Raw genomic sequence first — 18,732 nt, forward strand, 5'->3', positions numbered from 1 at the left:
CTTCTTTTTAATCAATAATTGGTACTTGATACGATGAAAAGGTACTGGCAGATTATTTCACTTGTAACAAGACATTTTCCCATGTTAAAAATGAAATAATCTAGTACATTTTCATCAATATTATGGACTTATTGACATAAAATGAATTTCTATATTGTGCTGAATCTTGGTGTTTTGTAAAATGTTGTGTTTTTGCAGTGGACTCTTGTAAAACAGTGTCAGGTTAGGAGGATTTAGCAGCGGATTGTGTTGAGAGACGATGCGTTTCTGGCATAATCCAGATCCAGTATGACTATATAAGGCCTGTCGCCTGCTGGAGAGTTCAAAGGTTACACACACGCCCAGTGTCTGTTTCAGTGCGTCGCCTGGAGTGAGATGGAAAACCCAACTTGTACATTTTCTGCACTTTTTAAAAAATCTATTTTATGAAGATGTAAAAATGACCAAAGAAAAACACATAAAGCTGAAACTTGATAGAGAGATAGCTAAACTCATTTGAAGAATTTTGTTTTTTAATGATAGCATCTTACAGAAGTATCCTCATGTTTATTTTTGATTCTCTTTTTATGTCCTGATTTTAATTATATTTTTAGATATCTTATACTGCAACTGATTATTTCCTCATTGATTTATTTGTTCTGTAATTCTATTTTTTATGTAAAAGGCTCAAACATCTGTATAGCTTTTTAATATCTTGTGTCATAATTAGAGTTAGAAAACAGCAAAAATAGAGCCACAGCACCACCTATCATCACTTTTGCCCCCAAGCAACCAGACTTTTGTATAATCTTTGTAAATTGCATTTAATAAACATACAAAAAAAATACCAACCTGGATTACAAGAATGTCTGTCTGCATGAAAACAAATAAGACGTTTTACATTTTTATTTTGGGAAAATTCCTGGCTTTTTCCATCGGATTTGCATGAAATAACTTCAAGTTCCACTAGGGGGCGGTATAGCTTCAAACATCAGGCAGCGGCACCACCACGCAAAACTTCTTTTATTTGTACTTAGCAAAACGTTGAAGACACATTTTTGGCTATTTCACTCATAATATGAGAAAAATGTCTAGTTACAAGTGAAATAATCTGCCTGTGGAACAAGAACTTTTCTGACATTTACTTTTTTTATCTACAAGAACCGTCGTAAAAATCAATGGTGGTCATCATTAGCGAGCATTTCTTTTTTTTTTTTGCGGGGATCTTTACGCGCAGTTTCACGTTGCAATATGCCAATAATCTTGTTATAAGTCAATAATTGTTGATTGTCGATACTAGTTCCAACGGCAGATTTTTTTCAATTATAATAAAGATTTTTTCCCCCATGTCATAAGAGAAAATATGTCAGTTTAAGTTGTACTTTTTTTTTTAATTAATATCAACCGATTGTTCTTAACACATTTCATGGTGGATAGTGATGTTGTTTGAGAAAATGCTGGCATTGTCTGCTCCTTTCGTGTCAATAGGTTTACATTAGACTGAAAGCTCTTCAGTAAGTTGCTAAAAATAAAAACACTTATACTGGGACCAGTTCTATTTCTGGGATGGGAATGGAGGGAACGGAAGGAGGTGACTTAACAAAGTTAACAGAGAGGTATTAATAGTATTTAGGTGATTTACTGGCCTTTGTTTGTCTGTCCACACAGTCATATTCCTTATTTATTAATAATTAATTCAACTGAATAGTTTACATTCACATAACGGCCACATGGTGGCGCTGTGTAGAATAAACCTGATCTCACAAACATCAAATCAACAGATGAATAAACAAAACAATGGAAGATTAAACGCAATGAAAAGTGAAATTGCAGAATCAAGTATAAGTTATTTGATTATCATCCATCCATCCATCCATCCATCCATCCATCCATCCATCCATCCATCCATCCATCCATCCATCCATCCATCCATCCATCCATCCATCAGAGCGAGCCCAAAGACATTTTTTTTCTGTTTTGTGATTTTATTGTCATGATTACATAATTTTCTTGTAACACTGACGCGGTCTTGTGAAATATAAAAACATATAAAATCACCAACCGGAAAATAGGTGCTACTTTTATAACCTTCATTTTCTCAGCAGTCCAGAACCAATGGAGCAAATTAACAATTCATTTATTGGTAACCGATTAAAACATGTTTTCCATACAGACAATAAATCTATTTATTGTATACAAGTATACTTGTAACTTGTATACTTGTATACAAGTTACAAGTATACTTGTAACGCATACAAGTATTAGGAAGGTATAATTGTTGTGATTTTTATATTCCAGCTTGCAATGCAACTATATGGGAAGCAAAAACCAGCCCAGAACCTATGTTAAAAAGTTGAAAATTAATTTCATTTGACTCTTCATTAACTATCGCTAAACATATTGTTTTTTTTAAAGGTTGTGTGAGAAATTAACAACTTTTATTTTTGGAAAACTGTCAACAAAAATAAGCTTCAAAAAGTGTACACATAAAGACTTCAAATTGCTTTTAAGTGTGACTTCAGACTTTTAAAAATGATCATTTTGTCTATTTGCAGCTTACACAATAAGATATTTGACATTTGACCAACACACATCATGCAATAAGAAACTAGATTATAGTTTTCTTTCAGACTACTTTAACTGAAAGACATTTTTCCTCATGTTGTTATTAGAGAAATCCATCAATTCAGACAACTCAGCCAGGCCCACAGAACACAATATCATAATAAGTAAAGAAAACCAGTTTAATGGGAAAAATATCTTTCTGGATTAGAAGAAACATAAAGCATGACAGTCTTACAAAACAGAAATCATAAAACACTTTTAAAAAATAGGTAAATGAAGGAAAAAATATCGACATACGAAAACTGTGATTTGCATTTTGAGTTGCACAGATTCAAACGATGATTTTTTAGATCACGTGAGTTTAAAAATATATATTTTACTGTTTTTTTGTTATTATTTCTCCAAGCATTCATTCTTATATTAAAACAATCAAGTATCTTTACGTTTGTAATTTTTAATATTTTTTGTGGGAAATGGGACCGATCGCAAATGACGTCACTGTTGCCCGGATGTTGGGACAAACGAAACACATAGAATGGCGGCGTCAGTTGAGTTTCGTTTCAATATTTTTTTCAATACAGAAGCATGTGGAGAAACTTAAATGATGGTTGAAACGCAGAGGACTCAAAGTGAGCGGGGAAAAGGCAGCATTGGTTGAAAGGTAGCCTTTTTTCTGACTACCAAAAGTGTGGTAGCTAACATTTGCTAACACTAAGTTACATTTAAGTTCATTTGCAATCGGTGTAGGTTATCTGCAGTTGACAAACAGCTATTGGTGAACTTAAAATTGTACATCTTAGTAACCTAAATCAGTCGATCAGAAACAAAATCAGCTGTTCTTGGGTACAGACGTTTTCCCTCAAACAGCTTATGCCTCTCTGGTTTATCGAAGCTAAAATGGCCGCGCTGTGTTCCGTTCTAAAATTAGTAGTATGACGCCATTTGCAATCAGTGTCATTAACCTTGGGAGAAAGACAAAAAATTGCCCTATTTCTTTGTACATCAAACTACTTTCTGTTTTATTTTCAGTATGCAGCTAAGACATGATTATTCATGCAGTTAATTCAATCAGCGTTGCTTATTTGTACGCTTTTTCAAATAAGCAAACCTGCTGTGGTTGCTTAAAATTCAGGTTGGTGGGAGCAAAACATAAAGAGAAACACAGAAGATGATTAGAGACACTAAAAAAAAACAAAACAAATCAAATTCTGAACTTTTTGGGGTTTTTAAAGAAATGTATAGATGTAAACTAGACCACTGACTTTAAACCTTTCTCGTCTAAAATCCTCACTACTGCAGTATACTTCAACTAAATTAAATTTGGCCATGGAGTCTGGAAGAAAACAAGATTTAAATCCTACTTTGAGGTTAATATACCGTTTCAAAACGCTCTTTTCCACTGCCTTTTTGAAACAATTCATTCCTGTTTAACAACCAAAGAGTTATTTTGGGTCACTTCTCCTTGTTATGAGCAGAACTAATACAGTCATAGGAAACAGACGTTTTCTTGCAGCAGTAAGTTCGACAGCAGTTTTACAGCCCTGAATCAGGAGACCAAATTCAATTTCCTTTGGAGTACACTGCCTACAACGGCATATTAGTGCATTGTAGAATGAAAAGAAGAGTAAATTTGCAAGAAAAAACTCAGAAATGTTGACATTAATCTCAGAAATTTTCTAGAAAAAACAAAGAAATGTCTGGGCTCCAAAGTAAAAAATTTGCAAGACAAAACTCAGAAATTTTGAGATTGATCTCAGAAATTTTCTAGAAAAAATGTATTATTTTCTAAGTCTCAGAAGTTGAAAATTTGCTACCTTTGGAGCTAAGAAAAGTTTTATCTCCTAGGTAAACACACCAATATTCTTTCATTGATGCGAACAGTGACAAAAAGTCACATTTGTCGTCATACATAACCACAAATATCGCAAAATGTTTTGCAAATATTTCTAAGTTAGTTCCACAAATCAGTAATTTTCATTGCAAAAAATGACAAAATTAAAATATTTTCAACTTTTGAAACTTAAAAATCTCCAAGTTTTTTCTAGAAAATTTCAGAGATTAATCTCAAAGTGTGAGTTGTTTTCTCGCAAATATTTGACTTTTCAAAGGCAGAAATTTCCACGTTTTTTCTGAAGAATTTCTGAGATTAATCTCAAAATTTCAGTTTCGCATAGCAAAATTGTAACTTTCCAAACTCAGAAATTTCCAAGTTTTTCTAGAAAATTTCTGAGTGTTTTGGCAGAAATTTACTCCTCTGTTATTGTCTATCTACGTGGTCCTAATATGCCATCGTAACTTTCAGCTCAACTTCCTTCTCCTACAATCAGGCGCTGACAAACACCAGGCGGGTGGAGTAGATAAGGTCGGCCAGGTAGAGGATAAAGTTGACCCCGGTGAGCACGGCCACCGCCAGGCACTTGTCCCAGGTGCACAAGCCAACCGCGCTGCTGCAGTTGTATGGTCTCTGTTTCTGGCCGCCATTATGGGGGTCAAAGTTGAAGATCGGCCAGATGATGGTTGCTGACAGATAGAGGACGACAGCCAGCAGTGAGTAGGCGGACAGGAAGCGGGCGAATGGAAAAGGGAGGAACCCGGTGCACTCGCCGATGCAGAGCAGGATGATGACCGCAGTCAGGATGAAGCAGATGCAGTACACCGACATGCAGTACTTCACCGAATGGTGACGGTCGTACAAAACGGGTTCGCTGATGAAGACGAAGATGACGCAGGCCACGAAGGTTTCCAGGACTTTGAGCAGTCCCGGAGCGGTGGCCATGTAGCCGGCGACCTCGCCCGGCCGAGCCTTGGTGAGGATGACCTCACTCATGTAGGCAATGGTGGCCAGGCAGGAGAAAACGGTGCACACGATGCGGAAGTCGCGGACCTCGCTTTGTTCTCCAGAACCCCTCAGGAAGTAGATGGGAAAGATGATGGAGGCCGACAGGCAGAGCAGGGCGGCGTAGCACGCAAAGGTGATGGGGAAGTTCTTCCAGGAAACGGGGGCTCTAGTCTGCAGGCCGAAAAGCTCCACCAGGATGACGAGAAGAGTCCCGGCGAAGCTGAAGGCCCAGCAGAAGATGCAAAAGTCTCCAGTGCGGAGGTAGAGTTTGGCCCCATGCAAACCCAAAGAGAAGGCCACACAGGTGAAGACCAGCGCAGCCAGCCGCGTCCAGAGCAGAGGACTGGATTTCAGGACGACAGGCATGGTGAGATTTATCCAAAGGTTTTCTTCCTGAAGCAGACTTTCACTGCCAACCTTCAGCAAGATGGTAAGCTGTAAGAAACAAAAGAGAAAAACAAGTATTTAGATAAAACCATGTGGGCTCTGCCCAGTTCTCCTACACGCCGTTTTCCCAGGCGCACAATGTTCTTATTGTTTTCATGAATGGCAGACACAACAATTCGGAGCATGAAAACCCAATTCAAAACCACAAATAAAGACTCCACTGTGGTTGCAATTGTCACAGTACATTTACAGCTGAGGAACATTTCTTCTTTTAGGTGTTTGTGGAACTGAACACTGAATGTTGAACTCTGACGTTCCTCCATTTCGAGCCTCCATGCTCACGTCCTCCATGATGGACCGACATCGTAAACTCCACCAGCTCCCTTCAGCATGTCTGTCTGTCGTCATGTTCTAAACACGGCCTCCCTCATGCCATTGTAGATTGAAAAAAATTTTCACCAAATTCAGAATAAAAACAAGAAAATTTCCAAGCTCCAAAAGTAAAATAGATTAGAACAGAATAAGTGCACTATGTTGCAAATGATGCAATAAATGCCCATCCTTACCGCGATACAACTCTGTGTGATTTGCCATTAGATTATAAATCAGTCCCCAATTTGGGAAAGGACACAAAGACACTAAATTTTCCCAAATATTTGGTCTCGTTTGCAGTGAAAATATTTTAGTACACTTGAAAGACAAGTCTTAATTTACAAGTAACTTTTCAGCAAGATATAGGAGCTTGTTTTAAGTCACTAATTCTTGAATATTGATCAAACGTACAAGTTCTACTGGCAGATAGACAATTATAAGAAGACATTTTTTCCATGTAAAAGGTAAAATCGTCTTCCAGTGGAACTCGTACTTTATTGTCAATATTCATGAATTGTTGACTTAAAATAAATTCTTATATCTTCCTGAAAGTTACTTGTGAGTTACTGTCGTCTTATTTCAAGTGTACTAAACTATTTTCACTATAAATGAGACAAAATACTTGGTAAGATTTGTGTTTTTTCAGTGCTGTTTTGTTTCTAACATGAAGTTGAAAAAAGAAACACTAAAAACCAAAACTTACCGACCAGTTTGCGAAACCTAAACTTATTTAATCTGGGTAATTTAACGTTAAATTTCCATTTCAGTGGAAAATTTTAAAGTTTAAAGGCAGTCTGATTATTCTGCGCTGGCCTTTCACTCCTACTCCCCTAGTGACACTCATCGCCCATTTGGCTCCACAAGCGGTGCATTCCTAATTCCCAGTTTACACAGGGAGACAGCTATAAACAAAGAGAAAATTCCTGTTTATGTTGGGCCTGTTAAATCCCTGCACACGTTTCATGGCTGTACAGTTAACATTGGAGGTGAGAAGACAAAAAAAAGCTAACAAAGAGAGGAGGAAATGGAGAGTGGATGTGTGAAAACCCCCCTGAGGATGAGTGGGGAGGCGGGAGGGAGACGGGGGAAGCCCTGCACTCGGCCGCAGAATCACTCGGCGTGTAAACACAGTGATGGTTGAAATAGCTGCAGAGTGAGTCAGCGGTGGTCCTAGTTGCTTTCACCACTCTCCCTCACTCCCTGCACCTCCTCCTTGATTTCTGGTCAGATTTTCCAACTTGCTTGATGCGATCCAGATGTTGCTGTCGGAACAACTGGCGACTTTGTCATATCTGCACTCCTTCCCTGCTATTTAGTAGCAGCTCCCCTCATGGTTTCCATAAGGGCTTTGTGTTATTTTCCCTCCTCTCTCCAGCTTTATAGTTGTGGCTACCAGCTCGAGTAAACCATTCAAAACATACATGAGGGTTCAGCATGGAAAAATCCACCCCCATTCCTGCCACCACCACTCCTTCCCGCCTGCTGCGTCCAGTTAGGAAAGAAATGACATATAGGAGAAAAAGGAAAAGTGTGGAATAAGTGTTGTTTTTTGCAGCGCAGTACGGAAAACATTACAAGTTCACACTTTAAAAAAAAGAACGTGACAGCAAGCAGGAACGAGACGTTCAGGAAGCAACTTTCCGAGAGGTCAGGCGCACTGTTTGTTTCGTTGTCAGGACGCAACATCACTTACTCAATTTGACCTGTAATCCGTTTACAGCTAAATGCCTGATGGGTCGAAACACAAGACGGGCCTCTGTTGGGAAACGATCCCAGTGACAGTGAGTCAGAAAGGGCAAAAAAATCTGATTATTTGAGTCAAACTGACTCACAGCACATAAAAAATGAAAAGAGGAGAGGTTGGAGCAAATTCCTTCATCGATAAGAAAATAATTAATTTGGAGACAGAATATTAGAGGGGAGGTAGTTTCTATCTAATTGCAGGGTATGGATCTGCTCCAGGCTTTTAGTGAAGTTCAGGCCCTGACATTTAAGGTGGGTTTGCTGCCTGCCACGCCCTGCTTCCTGCACCTCAACATGCAGCCAACAAACATGCACATTAAAACTCACATTTCATTTAAGCTGCATTTTACAGCTAAGTAGTGAATCGTGAGACATTTAGCTGCAGTTTAAAATGAAACTGTGGTGCTGTTATTCTGTATAACTGATATGAAAAGCATAATGTCTGCATCTTATTAATAAAGTTTGTACCTAATAGAAGGGGGGGAAAGAACTTCAAAATAACCTGGATCCAGGGTTTTGTGATAAACCAACAAATGGATTTCAAATTTTAAATGTAGCAGATTTTTTGTTTTTCTGAAAGAATAAAAATAGTTCCTCCTCTATTTATAGCTGGATAAGGCCTTCCTGAGCCTGGACCCCCCCAGGGTTGACTGGGACAGCTGCATAATTAAGCAAGACAAACTGTAAGGAAAAAATATTCACCAATCTAAATTTAGAATCATTTTTCTCTCCTTACAATGAGAAGGTGAAGCTCCTGGCATTATAGAACCACTTATAAAACCCAGCAGTAGATTCAAAATAAATATCATTTAGACACATAATCATATTTTAAAATAAATATTTTGTCACCATCTTCTTTATTTCGTGAATGTCATTATCAACACCAGTCCTCTTTATACGTTACAAAAATTCTGGTGTTTTCTAAATTTTAAACCCCTTAAATTGCAGTTGTAGGACTTTTAGCCTTAAAAAGTTTATTTTATTTATTATCCCAAATGAAAATGTTTTAAAAACAGTTTTTTTAGTGTCAAAGTCGTAAAAAAGTCAAGAGAACCTGAAAAAGTTCTCCAGGTGAAAAACAATAAAATGTTCAATTTCTGGCCCACTGTAGTTCTTTGGGACTCATAAATTATGTTTAACTGAAAGAAGGAATGGAAAAAATAAATATAAAAGGAACAGTAATTGTGAAATGCTTAAAAAGCTTTTTGAATGGGATTCAACGGTGCAGAAAATGCACATTGGACACAGGTTGCTCCATTTGGTATAAAAGGCATATAAACACCTTAAGAAGAAATAATAATGAGGATTTTTCATTCAGCCAAAAACACTTTATTCCATTTGTAACAGTGCAGCAAAATATATGCAGAATTAAAAATAAAAAACAACACTTTTAAGTTCTTGCATTTCCACCATCCAGACTGATTTATTTGTTAAACATTTTTCATTTCCAGCTTTATGAAAATGTTGTTTAGTTTATAGCTCATCTGTCTGCTAGTCGAACTGCACATGTTGAACTAAAAATCGCTCATTTGGTTCCTCTCAGGCTGCCACACCCTTCTCCCATGCTGCACATTAGTCTCTACAAAGTGACACATATATATGACAAAAATCAGCTGAAATAAAAAAAATGTAAGCAATTAAGTTGCTGAATATGTGGAACATTAAACAACGTAAACTTAACTTTCACCTTTTTCTACTCTTTCTGAGTTGCAAACACATTTTCTCTAACATATTTTATGTTCATTTAAATCTTATAAGCTAGCGTAAAAGTGGCATTCTCATTAATTAAAAAAAAACTATTTCATTGAGAAATCTCATCTTAATGGGTTCACAAAAATCCCAGCATTTTGTTTTTCCTGTTAAATTGAGACGTTTCTTACCTTTTTCCCTGACGCTGGTCTCTGTTCTCCAGAGCAAGCAGAGGTAGAAAGATGCAGATTGTAACTCTTCAGCCCTCTGGCTGGATTTTCCAACCCACCCCCCAGAACAGCGGCTCCACGCCCAGAAAACCAAATTAGGCGGCGAACATATGCGCCGTTATTCACATCTGTCTGAACTCCTCCTGCTCCTCCTCCTCCGACGAAATGACTCTGATGCTCAACTCCCACAGAGCAAAAGTTCAGCCTCTTGCGTTTCCATGGTTACTTACATTCGTGCTGACTGGCTGAGGTCTCCTGTTAGTAACTACAACACGACTTCACTCATTCAATAAAAGTTTCCACAGGAAGTCTCATCAGTATTCTAAGTGTTTATTGTGAAACTTGCATAATTCTCTGTTAAGCAATATTAATACGATTGTATTTTTAACTTTCTGAAAGCCACAAGCCGGATGTTTGTGAAAACAAAAATCAACCATGTCACCATGCTGCACATCTGCAGCTTTGGTTTATTTGTATGCGTTGCCTGGCAACATGGTTAATTCACCGACCAAATGCAAAAAAAAAAAAGGAGGGGAAATATTTCAGTGCACTTTCAATTTCATAAGGGAGATAAAGTATCCGCCGAATGACATTAGCCACTATTATATCTGAAATTAGTCATTAAAGAAAACACCCTTAGAGCATTCGTCACAACTTTTGTCATATAATAAAAATGTGTAAAACTTGTTTTTATTACATAGATTCGATTCATATTTTCAGCTTTATCTCTCAGTGAAATCTCTAAAAAGTCAACTTTTTATTTTTTTTATTTTGGGTAAAATCCATGTTAAGAAATAATGGTTTTATCATAAAATCCACAGGTTGCAGTCATTATAAACTTTATAGTAAGTATTTCTGAAATATTACTAGAACTTACTCTTTAAAATTGATCATACTGTGTAAAGTATGGGTATAAAGCTTGTCAAAACTGGTTTATTTATTCTTCAAATTCACTTAAGTCAAAAGGTTATTTTCTCCTGACTTATTGCGCTTGACAGCTGGTGGTTACTATAGCAACCAGTAATTGTTTTTTCTGTTGCCACCTGAAACTTTCTTTCAGAAACTTTCTTGAAAAAAAAAAAAAATAGGAGATTAATGTTTGACTTTTGAAACTGAAAATTTTCCAAAGGTCAATTTTTTTTTTTAACGTTTGAAACTCCAAGTGTTTTCTGGTAAATTTCTAAGATTAACTTCAACATTTCTGAGCTAGTTTCTTGCACATTTTTTAATTTTGAAACTCAGAAATTTTCACATTTTCTTTTTTGTTTTACAATTTTTTTTGGGGGGGCGGGGGGATGGCAAAAATGTACTCCTTACGCTGAAGTCAACCCACTGACCTGAGACAAACAAAAAGGTTAACACCTTTTTGTTTGTGACATTACAACAGTAATGTCACTGAAAATACACGGTCCAAAATAAAACGATTTGTATTAACTGGCAACCACAGCAAAATATAGTGTATCTGTCTCTAAACAATTTTTTAAAAATAATTTTAGTACTCTGGTTCTGGGGGCCGGTTGGCTAGCAAACCTCTAGGTGGTGCTGCCAGATGTAACGAGTGAGCAACTGAACGGCTACGTCAGAGGTTGTGTTGTGACGTTGTAGTTCTCGGGACCGTTCGGAAGCATTCGGAAGAGTTCGCCGGTTGCGTGAGGGCTGTTGAACATCATGGCGTCAGGAGCAGGAGATCCGTCAGGCGGACACGATGCAGAATTGGACGAATTACTGGACAGTGAGTGTTGACAGGAGGCTTGTCCAGACGGACTGTCTTCCCTGGGATGTTAAACCGCCTGTAAAGCACAACTGGGACCCGTGATTTGTTTTTGTGTCCGTGTCGGGGGTTCAGGTGGTCGGAGAGGTCTCTGATGAGCTAACATATGACCGCTGACAGTTGGAGCAGCCTTTAGTGGCCTTCAAACTGCTTTTAAAGTGGAAAAAACTTTCCTTTATATACTTAAACTCCGAAACCAGTTGGCAGCTTTGGTTGTTTAACGTAAAAAAGCCGGCCTTTAGTTACTCTGAGTATGTACTTTTACTGTGTACTAACCTTTTGTCTGGTGTGTTTGCCATAACTTGATTGCATTATGTGTAATTTTTTTTTAACTCACGTACATTTTAGGAGGCAGCGGGCTTTGAACATTGATTGCTAAAAAGTCTGCCAGGACTACTGCAAACAAATTATACGTATTTTAATCTTTAATTTGTTGTTATCCGATTGTTTAATGCAATTTTAATATGCAACGATCTAATTTGCAACTGTGAAAGAGAGACATGCACGCACGAAGCACACACACACACACACACACACACACACACACACACACACACACACACACACACACATATTGTATATTTAATGTTGCATCACCGTGGTTTTAGTTTAGAAATATGTTGTTGCATTAATTAATTATTAGTTAATTAATTATTATGCCTTCCCTGCAGATCCATACTGGTATTGTTTTATTATTGAAAGAGTAACCCTAACCAAAAATAATTACTCGGATATTTTAGAGTCATTAAACTCGTACGTTTTCTAGAACCCCACCCCAGCCCCCAAAAAAGCTGATTTCACAAAGTAAAATGATCTATTTCTCAATAGCTACTACTGGAATCATAAATCAAGGCATTTGAGGAAATGTCTTAATTTTTGCATCAGTTTTATCATCTGTTTATTGGTTTTTACCTGGAATCATAATCATACAGATTTTTTGAATCGTTTACCTGTAAGTTTGTTCACTCTTTGAGGGTAATGTGCCGGATGCAGCAGCAGCTTCCGACATTTGAGCCAAATAATCAGTGTTATATGAAGGACTTTATATAATAATATTTTAACAGCTAGATAGCCTGTGTTGAACTGAATCAGTTGGTTAGTGTTGGGTGGTGCAGATGTTAGAGCTGGTGCTTTGCAGAAACCCAGACTTGGGTTCAAATCCCAGAATTTGCATATTCTTCTCATGCTTCCGGGTAATTTTTTTCTTCCACAGAACAACATGATCAGAAAATTACTTATCAGTTACTTACGTCTTTGTAAACATCCCTAATAACCCGACTTTTCAAATAAACCCCAACAATATGATTGGTTATTTTAAACAGCAAGTCAGTTACCATATTATTATATTTCTCTAGCAACATATGGACATTTATTTATGGAATTGTTTAAAGTTTTGTTTATATCCTGAGATGTCTTCTCTGTCATCTCTTCTAATTCCTAAAAATAAATATATAACCATTAGATTTGAGACCAGCTTAGTCTGACCTGATGTTATTTTGCCTCTTCAGGTGCGTTGGATGATTTTGATAAAGCAGCTGCAGCTTCAGCACCGGAACCTGCAGCTGCTTCACCTTCTGCCAGCAGCGGGGCAGAAAAGGTTTGTTTTAACTTCTTAATGCTCACTTTTCTCCAGCAGGTTGATTTCTCCTCCTGCTAATGAGAAACTATGCTCAAGCTGCTACTGTGAGAAGTTTTTTTCCCTTTTGGATCCCTTACAAGGGAACTATTTTACTTTTAAAATGAGGAATTTAAAGAGAATTTTAATTCTCAATCTATTTCTTACCTTCTGCAGAATATTTTTTACTTTATTACGGGTTTTTAACATTTGACAGTTTATTTGACAAAACATTTTTGCAGTTCTTTAAAGTCTTAAACACTGATTTTAAACTAATGTGAAAAGGTTAAAGTTTCTCACCTGCAGTGTAAATGCAGGTAAAAATAACCTGTATGTTTATTTAAATGTTTCCTTTTTTATTCAGCCCCCTCTATTAGAGGACAGCAAACTTTTCGAGACCCTGTTTGAGGGGGACATGGCGGCCCAGGCCAAGGAGGAGTTTGAGAAGGCCATGTCCGAGCTCGCCCAGGAGGAATCAGAACTCCTGCAGCACTTCCACAAACTCTCAGAGGCTGCAGGAAAAGTTGGTAAGCGCTCTCTGAACAGAGTTTATTTAGTTTCTTGGAACAGAGTTCATCTCATCTCTCTTGTGCGGACCATAACTCTTAATTCAACAATGATACAGAATTGACCTGCCAGAACAGATGGTTAATGGAGATAGTCTTTATATTTTATTAATTATGGCAAAATTATTGGAGATTAATTAAAACCTTGCTAGAATCTTAGGTGGAACCGAAGGTACTTTTGTTTTTGCGTTCTCTTTATTTATAAATAGAACCAAAGATTTTTACTCAATTGCAGACTTCGATCCAGTGAAATCTGCTTTTAAATATTTTATTAGAAGTCATAAAAGTCTTTCTGGAGGCATAGTCGGACCAGGAGAGGCGGGATTGGTGATGTAATGCACTCCACTGACATAGATTTCTTTCATAATTTCAAAATTGTAATTTTCATCCGTTGTTTACGTCAGGATCTACAGTGTCTGGCTTCTTCTGGTCCAGAATTATGATGGATGTTACACCAAATAAAAGTCGACATGACCGTTCTGACTGCAGATATTTTGAAAACAATCAGATATGTATTCAATTTAGTACCACATATGGAAGTGGCACAGATCAGATTGTTTTTGGGTGACAAGATCAGAATTGGTTCAGACTGTTCTGATCCAAAAAATCTGATATGGGTCGTATTTATCTGCTGCCTGAATATGGTGAAGGTCTAAATCTAAATCCATCTGATAATCTGGATCTCCATCCAGTTTTACTGCACTTCAATGAGTTTTACAAAGAAGAAGAGGCAAAATTTCAGTCACTAGATGTGCAAAGCTGGTAGAGACAAACCCCAAAATGTTCTGCAAAGTATCAGAAGTACTGTTCACATTTTATGAATAAAAATCCCCTTCATGATTATGTACTACTTTGCATTTGTCTATCATATAAAATCCAAATAAAAAATACCTTGACATCGGGGTTGGAAGGTAACAAAATGTAAACCATCAACATTTTGACAAAGCTGCCTCTACTGGTCTCCATGGTTTGTTCTGTTTGTTCTCTCCAGGCACCGATACTGCCTCCCAGCAAGAGTTCACCTCCTGCCTTAAAGAAACTCTTCGTGGCCTGGCCAAGAATGCAGACAACCTGCAGGTGAGTGGAGTCAGAGAAAATAAATAACAGCTCTGGAAATAATCAGCAGTTTATAGGCAATGTGTTTTGTTTCAGTCGTCTGGTTTGGCTGGAGACGACCTGGTGAAAACTCTGGAGGGTTTGGGGCTTGAAGAAGGCGGCGACGGAGGCGGTGAAGATGGAAACATCCTCCCCATCATGCAGTCCATCATGCAGAATCTCCTCTCTAAAGACGTCCTCTATCCATCTCTCAAAGAGATCACCTCCAAGGTCTGCCTCATTTCTAACAAACGGATGAGGAAAATCTTCACCATGCTGCTCTGTATTGATGGTAGCTGTTGTTTCCTGAGCAGTATCCAGAGTGGCTGGAAACAAACAAGTCAACCCTCAGTGCTGAGGATCACCAGCGGTACCAGCAGCAGGCGAAGATCATGGGAGACATCTGTAAGCTCTTTGAGAACGAGGAAGAGGAGGCGGAGGATAAAGAGCGGACGTTCGAGAGCATCATGGATCTGATGCAAAAGGTGATGCAGCCGCTACTCATGTTACACATGCTAAAGAAACAAGCTGAAATTATAATTTACCAGCCTATTTATGTATTTGAAATGGTTAGATCTGTTGTTAGGGCTCAGTGTATCATAAGCCTGGCGGGTCCCCAGGCTTTACTTGGGCTTTGTTTGTTTATTATTCAGCGGAACCACTGCCTGTCTTTACCGGTCTACACGCTACAACTTCAGCAAATAAACAGACATGGATACAAGATCCAAACATTTTGGACATTTTAATTAGGATGAAACATTATATTCATTTTAATTGTATTTTTTTTATATACGAATGTTAAACACTATCATTGGTATTGTTAATAATCTCTCCCAATACCACATAATTACCCAGCGATATTTTCAAATTTCCAGTCAACTTTAATATTTAACTCAAAAACACGGCAGGCTGCTGGACTAGACATGTTTTCTAAAGAAACACATGCTAAGTGTCGGCTTTTTGGTTGAAAGAAGGTTGGTGAGATTGTTTCTTTTTCTGAATGTAGACAGTAATAATGAATGCTAATCATATTTATTTGATTTTACAGCTGCAGGATCTTGGCCAGCCACCTAAGGAGTTGGCAGGCGACACGGTAAGCTGGTTTACAGCATCTGTTTGTTCTGTGTGTAATAAATTTAACTCTCCTTAAAGGTTTCCTGAAGTGGATTAAAATTTTTCTTTCTTTCTTTCTTTCTTTCTTTTTTGTGCCATAACAGATGATCTAGGCAACAAAAAAAAACTTTTTGTCAAAGTGATTTATTTATTTATTTATTGTTTTTGCCAAAAAAGATAATTTAGGGGAAAAAAAATCACTTTTTGTCAAATAATGACTTGAGCCATTATTTTAGGAAGGTGGCAATATACATAAAAATAGCCAAAAATATGAACTTTGTGTTAGATCTTGTGATGAAAGGCGTCTTCGTCAGATGCATTTACTCATGAAAGGTTCCTGTTTCTGCTTCCTTTGCAGCCTCCCGGCTTTAACTTTGACATGGACGCCCTCAACCTGCCGGGAGTGGGCGGCGCCGGGGCAGCGGAGCAGTGCTCCGTCATGTGATGAGGTGGTGCGGCGGTACATCAAGATCTGAATCCAAACGGTTCCTCTGTGTGTGTTTCAGCAGCAGGGAGGACTTTAGAGAGTGAAACGTGGGTCAGGAAGAAGTGAGATCAGAACGCAGGTTCTGTTCATAGAAAGGTGTGGGTGTGTGTAAAAAGAACTGGAGGGAGAAACCCAAAAGAAAACCCAAACACTCTCTAACACCATCAAAGATATTTGTGATAGCTAGCGGTTGCAGAAACTCCTCCGCGATTAATTTGAACAGGATTTTCTGGAGAAGAATTGAGCTCAGCTGTTCTCCGTGTTGATTTTACTGACTGTTTAGCCTCGTGGTGAATTCTCTCCTGACAACTCGCAGGTTGGAATGGTGCCTTTTCACAAGCAGCTGGAGTTCAGTTTTTAGCTCTTCTGCTGCTTTTCTGCTGGCTAATTCAGTCATAGTTTTAATAACGAGATAACGATGTGGTAGTTTTGATCAACAAAATGTTTTTTTTTTTTGTTTAAAACTTTAAAATAATTAACCTGCAAGGATCTAAACAAGATCCATTCCGCTCCTGTTATCCCCATCCCCAGGTTTTGAGGTGAAGTGACGGACCCGATTCCTGAATGGCTTTGCTGTGATTACAGTGATCATTAGTGTTCAATTACTGTACTATGTGCTTCCTGTATGATTCCCGGTGTTTTTAAACATGCAGGAAAAAAGAACAAAACGACCACAGTTGGTTTTTAGAGCGATAATCACATGTAAGATGTCTTTCTAGAAAAGGTGAGAGGAGAAGCATCACATTGTGTCACATGAGGAGGGATAAATGTGTAACGTGTGCAGGTGGACTGTTCGGTAACGCATCAACGCCCTGATGTTAGCACTTTTTGGTTTGTTTATTCCAGCGACCCACTTTTCGTCAGCAACTCTGCCTCGTAGACAACACTTTTCCTTTTAACAATAGAGAGAGGTCTAGAAATAACACGGCCATCGGCCCATCTGTAACGGCACAATAAAGGGGTACTGTCAAAGGATTTAGCTATGCACTGAACAGACATCAGAGGTCCATCAGAAGCAGCTGAATGAGAAGCGGCTGCGGAGGTTTGGTCACATGGAGATGAAGCTAATCAGCTCTCAGGGCCGACCCGGCACCCTGAAAATAAACAAAATGCAACCTGTTATGACACTACTGTGTTTTGTAAATATAATAAACATTGATATGTGTATAGAAATGTGTTTTTAGTCTGTGTTTTTACTCAGTTGGTTTTCTTTTTATAAGAAGTTGTTGAAACAAAATTTGTATGTTAAATTTTTTTACTACTTCAGACTCAAAGCGGCCTTAAAAAAACATAAAAAGAAACATCTCCATATAAAACGTAAGACATAAATTTGACCATTTTTGAGAGTAAATAAAGACATAAAATGTTCAAAAAGTTTTCCAACATGCAACCACAATTTATCATTCGTATATGTTAGTTTCATTTGTGTCACAATTAAAGGCACGTTATGAAATCTTAACCATTTTATTCTAATGTGTTTACCTTTTGCAAAGGAAAAATACCAAAGTCCTTAATGTGAATATATTGCAGATTTTCTATATCATCTCAGAGGACAATATCAGGTGATTAGTAACTAGTTACAGTAAGTTTTACTGTTTTTTATTTTACTGAAGTTATTAAAGTAACACTACTTTCATTCAAGTATAGTTTCTGGATATACTAACCACTGTATGAAAAAAAAGTATGTTTTAAATTAACAAAAAAATCCACACACGAATTGTTTAAACACTATGATGTTCTAATGTTATTTTCTGTTGAACCATTTGGAGACAAAAAAGACACAGTAAGCACTACATATTGTCACTGTAAGTAATTTACCTTGTTTTGACATACATATAAATTATATACTTTAAATTTAGTTTCATAAGTTTATATTGAAGTAATTTTAATGTTTTTTCCTGCCTGAATTTATTTTAGTATTATTTGTATGATTTTTTAAAATATTATTTTAAATGCCAAAACTTCCACATAACTATAGTTTTCTCCATCTGCATCGGTAAATCAGTACTTCGGTAGTCTTACAAATTACTTTTATTTTTTACTGGATATATTTCTAGGCAAGCTACTTTTTACTTTTGAAGTATAGTAAAAGGGTATTAAAATAGTGCTACTCATACTTGAGTTCAAATTCTGGGTGTTCAACCCACCTCTGTTCTTCTGGAATGTTTTTTATTTTCTTTGGTAAATTTGTACTTAATTCCTTAGAAAAATTGCACATAACTTTATATTTTTGTCTGTCGGATTACATCATTTTCACAACATAAGATGCGTTTATCAACCA

At 37.4% G+C, this 18,732-nt stretch overlaps 2 protein-coding genes across 2 annotated transcripts; one reads left to right on the top strand and one right to left on the bottom strand.

Moving 5' to 3' along the window:
• Positions 1 to 2,995: 2,995 nt before the first annotated feature.
• myadmb (myeloid associated differentiation marker b) lies at positions 2,996 to 9,935 on the bottom strand. Its single transcript, XM_008434009.3, has 2 exons — positions 9,766 to 9,935; positions 2,996 to 5,818 (listed from the first exon to the last, which is right to left on the bottom strand). The coding sequence occupies exon 2, from the start codon at positions 5,747 to 5,749 to the stop codon at positions 4,868 to 4,870; it is 882 nt and encodes a 293-aa protein (XP_008432231.1). The 5' UTR covers positions 5,750 to 5,818; positions 9,766 to 9,935; the 3' UTR covers positions 2,996 to 4,867.
• A 1,444-nt stretch (positions 9,936 to 11,379) lies between these two features.
• On the top strand, positions 11,380 to 17,624 carry pex19 (peroxisomal biogenesis factor 19). Its single transcript, XM_008434008.2, has 8 exons — positions 11,380 to 11,536; positions 13,084 to 13,172; positions 13,555 to 13,717; positions 14,748 to 14,833; positions 14,909 to 15,082; positions 15,166 to 15,336; positions 15,900 to 15,944; positions 16,323 to 17,624. The coding sequence occupies exons 1-8, from the start codon at positions 11,473 to 11,475 to the stop codon at positions 16,407 to 16,409; spliced, it is 879 nt and encodes a 292-aa protein (XP_008432230.1). The 5' UTR covers positions 11,380 to 11,472; the 3' UTR covers positions 16,410 to 17,624.
• Positions 17,625 to 18,732: the final 1,108 nt, after the last annotated feature.

The sequence above is a fragment of the Poecilia reticulata genome, chromosome 17 (assembly GCF_904066995.2).
Source record: "Poecilia reticulata chromosome 17, P_reticulata-male-v2, whole genome shotgun sequence".
Classification (NCBI taxonomy): domain Eukaryota; kingdom Metazoa; phylum Chordata; class Actinopteri; order Cyprinodontiformes; family Poeciliidae; genus Poecilia; species Poecilia reticulata.